Source organism: Mobula hypostoma, chromosome 2 (assembly GCF_963921235.1).
Source record: "Mobula hypostoma chromosome 2, sMobHyp1.1, whole genome shotgun sequence".
In the NCBI taxonomy this organism is placed as follows: domain Eukaryota; kingdom Metazoa; phylum Chordata; class Chondrichthyes; order Myliobatiformes; family Myliobatidae; genus Mobula; species Mobula hypostoma.
Window position 1 is genome coordinate 194,282,428 of NC_086098.1, and position 14,380 is coordinate 194,296,807.

Consider the following 14,380-nt stretch of genomic DNA (forward strand, 5'->3'; position numbering starts at 1 on the left):
ACAGAATAGGACAAAAATATAACATCTATTTTAGTGCAAAGTGATCAAAGCTGTCATTGTTTCATCACTTGCTACATTAAGTGATCAGGGTTGTGCCATTTGCTTCAAGAAGCAAATGGTAACTTTGTTGAACAGGTGTTGCGAGACTTCAGTATTCTGTACCTCCTGCCTGATGGTGTCTCTGAGATGGCATGGCTTGGACGGTGAGAATCTTTGAGAACCTGAACCATTTCCGACACTTCCCTTCCCTTTCTCAATCTCACTGTCTTTATCTCCGGAGACAGCTTACAAACCAACTGACTCACATCTACCTGGACTAGTCTGTTCTTACCCCATCCTCCCACCACCTTACCAGGGATAGGGTTCCCCTTGTCCCCTTGTCCTCACCTACCACCCCACTAGCCTCCGCGTCCAGCACATAATTCTCCTAACTTCCGCTGCTTCCAACTGGATCCCACCACCAAACACATCTCCACCGCCCCCCCCAACGTTCTGCTTTCCGCAGGGATCACTTTCTATGTGATTCCCTTGTCCATTCATCCCTCCCCTCTGATCTTCCTCCTGGCACTTATCCTTGCAAGTGGAACAAGTGCTTCACCTGCCCCTACACCACCTCCCTCACTACCATTCAGGGCCCCAAACAGTCCTTCAAGGTGAGGCAACATTTCACCTGTGAGTCTGTTGTTGTCATATTGTGACGAGAATACACATAAAATTAAGATGTTTGCTGGCCTGGGTTAGCATCAGTGACATCAGCAAGTGGTCTGCCACCTGCCCTCAGGGGAAGGAGAGATAGGGAACAATGGAGCAGCGTCTGGAGATGTGTAATGAAGGGACGTGGGAGAGAGAGAGCTGTCTGGAGCGGCTCCCCCTTTGAACCCTGAACTGTTTGAAGTAATGGACAGGCGATACCCCAGCAGGGGGATAAAAAGGGACCGGTTCGCTAAGGCAGAACACACACGCCACCCGAGGTAACGAGACCCTGGAAGCGGTGCGCCTCTCACGAGTGGGTGAGAAGTATCAGACAACGGCCAGGGTGGAAAGGTACGATCAGCGGGAACCCGGTGTGTGTCCGCCCTTGCCTGGGTGCCGGGTTCACTGCAGAGGATCGACCGCATCTGGAGGAGGGGTCACAGTCGGTGACCTCAGGTGACATCACCAAGGACCCGCCCAAAAGTTGCTTGTGAGCAATCTCGCCGGTCTGTGAGTGAAGCCGTTCTGAATGATCAGTTGTTCCTGTTCTATCTCTCTCTTCCCCCACATTGTCCATCGCCATGGCAACGATTACTGCGAACTGAACTACTAACTGGACTGAACTTTGAGTCACTTTGAAATTTGGTCATTTACCCCTAGACAACGATAGAGCTTGATTGATGCTGTTATCTTAATTCTGTGCACATGTGTGTTTATCATCGCTGAACTGTTGCATTTATTATCCTTTCGATTACTGTGTTGCTTGTTTCTTTAATAAAACTTTCTTAGTTCTAGTACTCCAGACTCCAACTGAGTGATCTATTTCTGCTGGTTTGGCAACCCAGTTACGGGGTACGTAACAATATACTCTGTTCAGTGCTCCCGATGTGGCCTCTTTTATATTGGTGAGACCTGACTTCGATTGGGAGACTACTTTGTCGAGCACCTATGCTCCATCTAAATGAACAGGCTGGATCTCCCAGCAGCCACCCATTTTAAATCTGCTTCCCATACCCATTCTGGTATGTCCATCCATAGCCTCCTCCACTGTCGGCATGATGCCACACTTAGGTTGGAGGAACACCACCTTATATTCTGTTTGGGTAGCCTCCAACCTGATGACATGAACATCAATTTCTCAAACTTCCAGTAATGCCTCCCCCCCGCCCCAACCATTTCCCATTCTCCCTTCCCTCTCTCATGTTATCTCCTTGCCCACTCATTGCCTCCCTTTGGTGCTCCTCCCCCACTTCCTTTTTTCTTTCTTCCGTGGCCTTCCGTCTCTTTCACTAATCAACTTCCCGGCTCTTTGCTTCATTCCTCCCCCTCCAAGTTTCACCTATCTGCTGGTATTTCTCTCTCCCCTCCCCCCACCTTTCCAATCTACTCCTCAGCTTTTTTTTCTGTCCTGTCCCACAGACGTTGCCTGGTCTTCTGAGTTCCTCCAGCATTTTGTGTGTGTTGCTCGTTCGGATTTCCAGCATCTGCAGATTTTATTTGAGAAACAGTGTTGCCTTCTTCAGTTAGCAAGCTCCTGCAGATACAAGCGATGATAGGGAGGAATATGCCTGTGATGTATAGGGCTGAGTCCATTTTGTGCAGTTTCTCATGAATCTGCACCTTCAAATTACCGTATCAGATCATGATGCAATCAGTTAAGCTCCTTTCAATGGTTATATCTATATATGCTTGTTTGGTGACAAGCCACACCTCCTTAGGGTTGTGCCCTCATTAATCTCTCTTTAAGAAAGTAAAGATGCTGATGTGCCTTCCTAGTGAATGCATCTAGCTTAGCTGGTGGAAATTATGTAACAACGTGGAGTCCCAATCTTAGGAGGGGAACACGAGGAATTCTGCAGATGCTGGAAATTTAAGCAACACACATCAAAGTTGCTGGTGAACGCAGCAGGCCAGGCAGCATCTCGAGGAAGAGGTACACTTGACGTTTCAGGCCGAGACCCTTCGTCAGGACTAACTGAAGGAAGAGCTAGTAAGAGATTTGAAAGTGGGAGGGGGAGGGGGAGATCCGAAATGATAGGAGAAGACAGGAGGGGGGAGGGATGGAGCCAAGAGCTGGACAGGTGATTGGCAAAAGGGATATGAGAGGATCATGGGACAGGAGGCCTAGGGAGGAAGAAAGGGGGGAGGGGGGGGAAAAACCCAGAGGATGGGCAAGGGGTATAGTTAGAGGGACAGAGGGAGAAAAAGGAGAGTGAGAGAAAGAAGGTATGTATATAAATAACGGATGGGGTACGAGGGGGACGAGGGGCATTAGCGGAAGTTAGAGAAGTCAATGTTCATGCCATCAGGTTGGAGGCTACCCAGACAGAATATAAGCTGTTGTTTCTCCAACCTGAGTGTGGCTTCATCTTGACAGTAGAGGAGGCTGTGGATAGACATATCAGAATGGGAATGGGACGTGGAATTAACATGTGTGGCCACTGGGAGATCCTGCTTTCTCTGGCGGACAGAGCGCAGGTGTTCAGCAAAACAATCTCCCGGTCTGCGTTGGGTCTCGTCAATATATAGAAGGCCACATCAGGAGCACCGGACGCAGTATATCACCCCAGCCGACTCACAGGTGAAGTGTCGCCTCACCTGGAAGGACTGTCTGGGGCCCTGAATGGTGGTAAGGGAGGAAGTGTAAGGGCATGTGTAGCACTTGTTCTGCTTACAAGTATAAGTGCCAGGAAGGAGATCAGTGGGGAGGGATGGGGGGGACGAATGGATAAGGGAGTCGTGTAGACAGCGATCCCTGTGGAAAGTGGGGGGGGGATGTGCTTAGTGGGGAGATCACGTTAGGAGGAGAGCTGGAATGAGAAGCAGAAGTGTGGTTAAAAGGAATTATTTGGATTGGAGAAGCTGTATTGTGCAAAAACTAATTCAGCTAGGCGAATGAATGTGGTGGTAAAGGGGAACTGGTTGAAACTACCTTCAAAAGGATGAAGTGACAGGGTCTCAGGACTTCTTGGAGTAGGACGGAAATACAGAAGAATTGGATAAACCTGGTGCACATATAAATTAACACACATAAAAGTTGCTGGTGAATGCAGCAGGCCAGGCAGCATCTCTAGGAAGAGGTACAGTCGACGTTTCGGGCCGAGACCCTTTGTCAGGACTAACTGAAAGAAGAAATAGTAAGAGATTTGAAAGTGGGAGGGGGAGATCCAAAATGATAGGAGGGGGAGGGATGGAGTCAAGAGCTGAACAGTTGATGGCAAAAGGGATACGAGAGGATCATGGGACAGGAGGCCCAGGGAGAAAGACAGCAGTGGGGAACCAGAGGATGGGCAAGGGGTATAGTGAGAGGGACAGAGGGAGAAAAAGGAGAGAGAGAAAAGGAATGTGTCTATATAAATAAATAACAGATGGGGTACGAGGGGGAGGTGGGGCATTAGCAGAAGTTAGAGAAGTCAATGTTCATGCCGTCAGGTTGGAGGCTACCCAGACGGAATATAAGGTGTTGTTCCTCCAACCTGAGTGTGGCTTGATCTTGACAGTAGAGGAGGCCGTGGATAGACATATCAGAATGGGAATGGGACGTGGAATTAAAATGTGTGGCCACTGGGAGATCCTGCTTTCTCTGGCGGACAGAGCGTAGGTGTTCAGCCAAACGAACTCCCAGCCTGCTTCGGGTCTCGCCAATGTATAGAAGGCCACATCGGGAGCACCAGACGCAGTATATCACCCCAGCCTCGTGTTTGTATATATGAATTATCTGCGTTTTGCTATAGCATATACTTTGTTAGTAGCTAGGTTTTCACATGCACTGTTTTTAAACAACATTGAACTACGAATGATATTTCCGCCAGAACACGAGAAATGTGAGTGGACTGAAGACGTGAAAAGAATTATACCCAAATTAAGCCGCGATACCACGAAACCCGCAGCTCTAAAGCCCTTTCACCTAGAAACTTCCATGGAGCTGAAACGCCGCGGTGTGTTTCGGGAGTTGTAGTCAGCATGCAGGAATGACGATTGGATCGGCATCCGGGTCTGGATTGGACTGTAACTCCCAGCACCAACTGCGACAAAGTGCGGGGCTCCCTGAATGGCTGGAGTCAGCGCCATATCTAAGAGACGAGGCTGAGCGAAGGGAGGGAGTTTGGTCTTTTTTTGGTACTGATGTGAACGGCCATTGTTCGCGTTCTTTCTTTAACCATCCGAGGCATTTTTATTTTTTGTTAAAAGAAAGAAAAATCACTAAATAATGGGGAAGTTGGAGGAAATAGTACGTATCGCCAAGAAGATGGATAAAATGGTCTCTAAGAAAAACACGGTGGGTAGTGTCCCGACGGTGATGCAGGGCTGCCCACTCCCGAGTTCCGGTGATGATTTTGCTTTGCTGCGGGGAGCTGGCAGCAAAGGTGTAGACAGGAAGATATAGAGATTAATCGAACCACTAACTCTACGGAAGGCTGATTTAATGAAACATTCATATTAACTTTGTTGGCAGTGAGGAGTGAGATTTGCCGAGCCACGGTTACCGTGTTAGCAATGCAAATAAACCTCAGATTGGAATGCTTCTAAGACTGAGTTTTATGCGTCCGCCGCTGCATTAAATTTATATAGCTCTGAGTGTTCAAAGCTTTGGAAACGAAATATTCATATCTATTCTCAATTTATAATTTTCGTCTTGTTCGTTAAACTCACTGCCAAAGATGAAGACTGTATAGAAAATATTGCATGTACAACCTAAAATACTGCATTTATAACCTACAATGGCAGAAGTTATAGTTTAGAAGCCTCGGGGCTTCTGTCGTTTTTCCATTTTCATTCCAAAATTACATAATTTGACTTTCCTCCTTTTATGAAGCAACTCAGCTATATTTGTTCAATCATTAAAGACGAATTTTGCAGATTTTTTCTTAATTTTAATTAATAAAAACCCTTCTGTTTAGATGTTCTGTAACCTGTTGGTTTATGGAGCATTAGATGAAATAATGAAATGTATCTGAGTCCAGCTGTGATACTCTGATACAATACCTTGGATTACCTTGAGGACGGGTGAATGTAAATAAAAACTTAAAACAAATTAAAATCATAAAAACTAAAAAAACTAAGATGCTGGAAATTTTAAAAAGAACCAGAAAATATTGGAAATATTCGTCTGTGTCTGGCTGCATCTCTGAGAGGAGATGTGGAGTTGTGTTTCAGGTCAAAAAAACTTACTCAGAAGTAGGAAGGAGAAACCAATCCTATTAAGCTGTAGGGAGGGGAGGGTGATGTTTCTGTTAAGGTAAACTTGACACCTTGGTGATGAGGTGTAAACAAAGTTATCTGATCATTGAGAGAAATAAAGGCAAAATACAGAGTAGGAAGACAACAAAATCAAGGTACATGAAATTGTAGATTTTAATATTGAGTTCAGTGTCCAGACAAAAGATGAGGCGCTTGCAAGTTTGCATTATGCGGCATTGTACAATGCAAGAGACTACAGACACAATGTTTCTTCCCACCTTGACTGTATTCTTTCTCCTCTGGTCCTGTTCTGTCTCACTTACCCCTCAACAATGATGTAGTAAGGTGAACAACTGGAGTGCCACATGGGTGGCCATAAGTATGGATATGTACAGACTATAAGGGAAAGTATGTAAAGGATGGAAAGTTATTGAATGGTTTATTGTATATAATTTATTTTTGAATAAAGTGTATTTTGAAATAAAAAAGAACTTAACTCCATGACATTTTGATGCCCTCTGCCACTTCGACTGTTTAGAATTTGTTGGTCCCAATAGGCTTATCTTTACCATGAATGTAAAGTCCCTTGTATGTATATACACATTAGGTTGATCTGGGGGTATTCTTCCTTGAGCAATGCCCAACTGTTTCCTGTCCACTAAAGCACTCATCCACATGTCTGAACTTGTTTTTACATTGAACTATTTCTCCTTCAACAGCTCTCACTTTCTTCAGATTAAAGGAGTAGTATGGCCTCAATCTATGCCTGTCTTTTTGTGGAATGTATCAGTTGCCTTCATTCTCCTGGACATGCTGTATCTTTTATCACTTTTTACAAAGCTGTGACCACATATCGTCTAATTTGCTTCTACTTTTGGCTCCTTTTCTGCGCTAGACCTCTATTACCTGGTCCACGAAGGTGATGCAACGTTGTCCTTTCACCTCTTCCCTCTCACTATCCAGGAACCTGTACAATTTTTCTAGGTGACATATTAATTGTGTATAGCATAAGTGTGGTCTGTGCACTAGAGATCCAAATGCATATTGGGTGACTACAGAGTGCTTCATTTGGTGCACAAGGATGACCCCATGTTCCTCCTGCCTGTCACTTTAATTCTCCATCCTGCTGCCACTCTGACGTATCATTTGCCTCCTGCAGTGTTATAGTGTGGTCAATGCAACTTAAGGAACAGCATCTCATGCTTTGGGCACATTACACCTTTCTCCCTTTGATATTGAATTATACAATTTATGGTAACTTGATTTCTATTCACATCAGTCACCCATTGGAGATAGTGGCTCAGCTTCTCCCCCCCCCGCCCTTTTTTTTACTGTAAGTGCCTTACATGTTCCATCTAACTTGCTGAGGATGATTTTCTACTCTGCATTTCCCAACTCCCATTATTTTTAATGTTCTTATTCACAAACTTTGGTTATTGACCTGATAACATTGTTTTTAGTTTATCATCCAGGTTTTATTCCATCGGGATCATACCCCTCCCCCCACTGTCATTGCAGCTTTTCTCTCCAGACAAAGTCTTCAACCTGAAAGTTTAATTCTGTTTCCCACTGATGCATCTTGTAAATAATCTTTGAGTGACTATTAACAGATAGAAGTGTTTGTTTTTTTTAAAATACTTTGCAGGTCTGGGTTTTACTGCTTAGACTTAACTACTTGCGTTATAATCACACTGCTAAGAGCTGAGAGCATACGCATTTCTCCAAGCAAGTGCAGACTGAATGCCATCTTTTTGTGTCATTTTTTTGATTTATTAGTAGTATTTGTATTATTTATTTTCTTATTTTCTGATTGATTGTAACATTCCATAATTTATAGGAAAATTATTTCTCTAAGCAAAGTGCATGAATGCAAAATATTTTGATTTGAAATATAACAATTGCTCTGCATTTCTATTCTGCAGAATGGTGCTATCGATTTATTGAAGGAGCTTAAAAGCATACCAATGACACTGGACCTTTTGCAGGTAAATATTAAATATTAAAATAAATTCTAGGGGTCAGCCATTTTGAACTCAAGTCTATTTCACCATTCAACAAAAAAATCTCAGCTGATTTTTTTTTTTACCTTGAGTACCATTTTCTTATTGTCCTTCGTTCCCTGTTTATTCTGTGGTGCACTTCTGCCTCTTGCCCCTTGTTTTCTGGATTCAACTCTGTTATTGTTTCTGTAGTTCTCTGGAATCTCCAAAATTATCTTTTTAATAATGGTATAGAATGAATCCTAATCTTGACCAGTCATATTCACACTGTTAACAGAAATCTTTGAAATGGCACTGGTTAAGTGAGTACAGACCAGATCATATCCTGACCAGTAGCTTGATGTGTTTGTTTTGTCCTACTCCAGGTTAGTGCAGCCAGAGCTACCTTGTGCCCCCTGAGTTAATTTTGCTGAAGTTTAAAGTGCAGATAAGAGCTAAGGAACAGGTAGAACTGCAGTGCAGAGTGAAATTTGGTTCCATATACTTTGCAAGGGTCCATGTCCCAGTATATTCCTAGCAGCTGCATAAAAGAGGACTCTGATATACAGTCTGATCCCACACTGTATTGCTGGAAGGTCATCAATTTGCCCTTTGGTTTGCCTGAAACTTGTTGATCTTCTAGCAGAGTGGGATGTCTGTCAGGGAATGCTGCAGACTGGCTTACTCCAGCTTATGTACCGAGGTATAAGACCATAAGACATATAGGAGCAGAATTAAGCCTTTCAGTCCATCGAGTCTGCTTCGCCATTCCATCAGAGCTGATCCTGGATCCCACTCAATGCCACGCACCTGCATAACCTTTCATGCCCTGACCAATCAGGAAACTATCATTGATGCACTGAAGCTGGGTGTAACCAGCATTAAGGCTTTATGGAGAAGCACCACAGTATAGTCTCTTTCCACTACAGTGCATGGAGGGGCAGGAATTGGATGGGAATCTCTCTCAAACAATAAAAGCAGTATTACCTCAGCGGGCCACGTAATGCCAATTTTTTTATTTGTATATGATGTGTTTGTATTTGTCTTCCTCCTTTAAAATTTACATTATGTACAGTAAAGTACTGACCAAAATTGTGTATTTTTTTGTACTTGTATATATTTTCATCATTTCATAAAATTGTTGGTCTTCCAGCATAGTGAGATGTTTTGTAAAGGAATGCTGCAGACTGGCTCAGGGGTGCACTGAAACCGAGTGTGATCACCATTAAGCCTGTGTGGTGAAATACCACAGTATCTCATTGTTTTGAGCTGGTGGACTGGGTCATGTTCAAGGACCCATCTGTAGATCTGAATGAATACACCATGGTTGTCATGAATTTTATTAAAACAGTTGTAGGTGAGTGTGTCCCCACAAAAACATTCATTCTTCCCTATCCAGTAGCCCTGGATGAACCATGAAATCTGCAACCTCCTGAAGGCCAGATCAGAGGCATTTTAAGTCTGGTGACTAAGAAAGTTACAAAAAGACCTGGTACAATCTCCAGAAAGCCGTCTTATGTGCTCGACACTTGTGGCAGGGCTCATATACTATCACCTCTTATAAAGTTACATCAAGTGACATAGGCAACAACAGGGCTTCGCTTCCAGATGAGCTGAATGCCTCCTTTGCTCACTTTGACTGTCAAAACATGGAGGAACCATCAAAAGCACCCACGGCTCCTGATGATCCTCTGATTTCAGTCTCTGAGGCCAATGTGCGAGTAGCCTTCAGGAGGGTGAACACACGAAAAGCATCCAACACAAATGGGGTACACGGCCAAGTATGAAAAGCCTATGCTGATCAACTGGCTGGAGCGTTCACTGAGAACTTTAACCTCTTGCTTCAGCAGTCTGAGGTACCCACCTGCTTCAACAGGCGTCAGTTATACTGGTGCCTAAAAAGAACATGGTATCCTGCCTCAATGACTATTGTCCAGAAGTACTTGCATTCAAAGTGCTGAAGCTCCATGACCTAGGTTTCAGTACCTTCTTGTACAATTTCCTCACTTGTCCTCAATTTCCTCACTTGCAGACCACAGTCAGTTTGGATTGGGAAGAACGTCTTCATGATTTCCATTAACACAGGTGCACCACAAGGCTGTGTGCTTAGCCCCTTGCTCTACTTGCTTTACACTTACGACCGTGTGGCTAAGTGCTGCTCCCCCAATGCCACATTCAAGTTTGCTGATGATACCACTGTCGTAGGCAGAATCAGATGTGATGAATCAGCATATAGGAGGGAGATTGAAAACCCAGCTGAGTGGTGACATAACAGCATCCTCTTACTTAATGTCAGCAAGACCAAGGAGCCGATTATTGACTTGAGGAAATCAGAAGTCCATGAGCCAGTCCCCTTCAGAGGATCAGCAACTTTAAATTCCTCACTATCATTTCAGAGGACCTGTCCTGGGCCCAGCACGTAAGTGCAATTACGAAGAAAGCACAGTAGCGCCTCTACTTCCTGAGGAATTTGTGAAGATTCGGCGTAACTTTTAGAAACATAGAAAACCTACAGCCCACAATATAGGTCCTTCGGCCCACAAAGCTGTGCCGAGCATGTCCTTACCTGAGAAATTACCTAGGATTACCCATAGCCCTGTATTTTTCTGAGCTCCATATACCTGCCCAGGAGTCTCTTGAAAGACCCTATCATATCTGCCTCCACCACCGTCGCCGGCAGCCCATTCCATGCACGTACCATTTTCTGTGTAAAAATAACTTGCCCCTGATAACCCCTCTGTACCTACTTCCAAGCACCTTAAAACTGTGCCCTCTCGTGCTAGCCATTTCAGCCCTAGGAAAAATCCTTTGACTATTCACTCGATCAATGCCTCTCATCATCTTATACACCTCTATCAGGTCCCCTCTCATCCTCTGTCGCTCCAAGGAAAAAAGGCCAAGTTCATTCAACCTATTCTCATAAGGCATGCTCCCCAATCCAGGCAACATCCTTGAAAATCTCTGCACCCTTTCTGTGGTTTCCACATCTTATAGTGAGGCGACCAGAACTGAGCACGGTACTCCAAGTGGGGTCTTTTTTTATTATGTGTCTCCAAGTAACCTGAGACCTCATCCTTAATAATAGACACCAACATCTACCCAACCAGAGGTCAGACTAACTGGCCTTTTGTTTCCTTTCTTCTGCCTCTCCCTTGAAGAGTGGAGTGACATTTGCAATTTTCTAATCTTCCAGAACCATTACAGAATCTAGTGATTCTATAAAGATAATTACTAATGCTTCAACAATATCTTTAGCCACCTTTCTCAGAACCATCTGGTCCGGGTGACTTACCTACCTTCAGACCTTTCAGTTTCTGAAGAACCTCCTCTCTATTAATGGTAGCTTCACAAACTTCATGACCCCTGACACATGGAACTTCCACCATTCTGCTAGTGTCTTCCACAATGAAGACTGATGCAAAATACTTATTTAGTTTGTCCGCAATTTCCTTGTCCCCTATTACAACCTCTCGAGCATTGTTTTCCAGTGGTTCGATATCCACTCTTGCCTATCTTTTACACTTCATGTATCTGAAGAAATTTTTGGTATCCTCTTTAATATTATTGACTAGCTTACATTCATATTCCATCTTTACCTGAATGACTATTTTAGTTCCCTTCTGTTGGTTTTAAAAGCTTCCCAATCCTCTAACTTCCCACTAATTTTTGCCCTTCTATATGCCCTCTCTTTGGCTTTTATTTTGGCCATGGTTGTGTAATCTTTTAGAATACTACACTTTTCCTCTTTGAGATGTATATATTCTGTGCCTTTGAAAATGCTTCCAGAAATCCCAGCTGTTGCTGCTCTGCTGTCATCCCTGCCAGCTAGCCGGCTCCTCTCTCATGCTTCTGTAATTCCCTTCACTCCTATTTAATACTAATACATCTGACTAGCTTCTCCTTTTTAAATTTTAGGGTGAATTTGATCATATTATGATCACTTTCCCCTAAGGTTTCTTTTAACTTGAGTTCTGTAAATCAATTCTGGTTCATTGCACAACACACTATCCAGAATAGCTGTTACCCTAGTGGGCTCAACTACAAGCTGCTCTTAAAAGCCATCTTGTAGGCACTCTAGAAGTTTCCCCTCTTGGAATCCAGTACCAACGTGATTTTCCCAATGTACCTGCATGTATTTTCTATCTCCCGTTGTAATTTGTAGACCACAGCCTTGCTACTTTATACAACTGCCATCAAGGTCTTTTTACCCTTGCAGTTCCTCAGCTGTATCCACAATGATTCAACACCTTCTAACCAATGTCACCTCTTTCTAATGATTTGATTTCATTTTTGTTTTATCAACAGAGCAATGCTGTCCCCGCTACCTTCCTGCCTGTCCTTTTGATACAATGTGTATCCTTGAACATGAAGCTCCCAAGTATAATCTTCTTTCAGCCATGATTTAGTGATGCCTACAACATTATACATACCAAACTGCAACTGTGCTACAATTCATCTACCTTATTCTGTGTACTGCATGCATTCAAATATAACACCTTCAGTCCTGTATTCATCTTTTTCGATTTTGTCCACCTTTTATGTTGCAGTTAATCCTGTTGACTGCAATATTTCTCTATCAGCAGCCTCTCCTAACTACACATTGCCTCTGTAAACCAGCTACCTCATCTTCAGCACTATCACCTGCTTTTCCTACAATACTTCTTGCATTGAAATATATGCAGTTCAGAGCACTAGTCGCTCCATGCTCAACCTTTTGATTCCTAAATTTGATGTCCTATTAACATTTGCCTCCTCACTTGTCTGACACCTCTGGTTCCCATCCCTCTGCAACTCTAGTATAAACTCCACTGTGCAGCATTAACACCTTCCCGCTAGGATATTAGTTCCCCCTCTAGTTCGGGGACAAATCATTCCTTATGTACAGGCCCTGTCTTCCTTAAAAGAGATGATCTAAATATCTTATTCCTTCCCTCTTACACCAACTCCTTAGCCGCATATTAAACTGTATAATCTTCCTAGTTCTGGCCTCATAGCAAGTGGCACGGGTAGCAATCCTGAGATTATAACCTTGGAGATCCAGCCCTTTAACTTACCACCTAACTTCGTCACTCGTCCTACCCACATCATGGGTACCTACACGGACCATGGCCTCTGGCTGCTCAGCCTCCAGCTTGGGTCTGCTGAGGACTTGATCCAAGATGTCCTAAGCCTGGCACCCAGGAGGCACCGTACCATCCAGGAATCTTTCTTGTCAAGAATCTCATTCCTGTCTTTTACTCTAACTAATGAATTCCCTATCACCACAACGTATTATTTCTCTTTTTTCTGCCACCAACCCCCCCTCCAACCTTTCCCTTCTAAGTCATAGAGCCAGACTCAGTGCCAGAGATCTGACCATGTGACTTTCCTCTGTTAGGTCAAACCTCCCCAACAGTATCGAAAGTGCTATACCTGTTGTTGAGGGGATGGCCACAGGGGTAATCTGCACTGGCTCCTAAAACTTTTTCCCTTCCTGACTGTCACCCAGTTTCCTGGGTCCTGCACTTTGGGTGTAACTATCTAGCACCCCTTCAACTTCCTGAATGATCAACTTAACCAGCTTCCCACTGGTCATAGCTCTATTGTGTCGTAGCAGCAACCCAATGTTTATCCACTTCCAGCTCCATCTACTTAATGTGGAGTGTTAGAAGCTGCAGCTAGATGCACTTCTCGCAGTTGTAGTCAGGGACACTGGAGGTCTTGCCTTCCCACATCCTGCAAGAGGAGCGTTCCACTATCCTGCCTGACATTTCTACTCTCCTAGATCAGATATAAAGAAGGGAAGGGGGAAAAAAATTAACCTAGAGCTTTACTTCTTTTTTCTTTCTCTGACTGAAGCCTCAAAGAGCTAAACCCTCAAGATCACCACTCTGACTCTGTCCACGACAACAGCCATTGTGATAACAGCAGCTGTGCTTGCCCCTGCCTTTTAATTTGCTCTTGCTAATCAATCCCAAAAATGGATTGGTCGCTGGTCAAAGCTCTATTGCGCAGCAGCAGTGACCTGCTGCTTACTTTTCTACTCTGGCAGTGGACCTGAGTGAAATTCCCTCTCAAAACTTCCGATGTCCAAATTGGTCACTGGTCAAAGCTCTAAAGCCCTCCCCACCATCTATGCAAAGTATTATCATAGGAATTCGGCATCCATCATCAGGGACCCCCACCACCTCAGACATGTTTTCATCTTGCTCCTGCCATTTGGAAGAAGGTACAGGAGCTTCAGGACTCTCACCATCTGTTTCAGGAACTGTTACTACCCCTGAACCATCAGGCTCTTAAACCAGAAGCGATAACTTCACTTGCCCCATCATTGAAATTTTCCCACAACCTATGGACTCACTTTCAAGGACTTAATATTTATTGCTTATTTATTTAGTATTTTTATTTCTTTCTTTTTGTACTTGCACAGTTTATTGTCTTTTGCACACTGCTTGTCCACCCCGTTAGTGCGTTCTTTCGTTGATTCTATTAACGGTTATTGGATCTCTTGAGTATGCTCGCAAGAAAATGAACTTCATGGTTGTATA

The 14,380-nt window shown here is 43.9% G+C and overlaps 1 protein-coding gene across 1 annotated transcript in view; it reads left to right on the forward strand.

The window, feature by feature from the left end:
• Positions 1-4,759: 4,759 nt before the first annotated feature.
• Positions 4,760-14,380, forward strand: part of tcea2 (transcription elongation factor A (SII), 2) — a 61,251-nt gene continuing 51,630 nt past the window's right edge. Inside the window, exons 1-2 of the mRNA XM_063041332.1 lie at positions 4,760-4,972; positions 7,797-7,859. Of these exons, the coding sequence (XP_062897402.1) occupies positions 4,904-4,972; positions 7,797-7,859 (132 nt within the window). The 5' untranslated portion in view covers positions 4,760-4,903. The remainder of the gene's footprint in view (positions 4,973-7,796; positions 7,860-14,380) is intronic.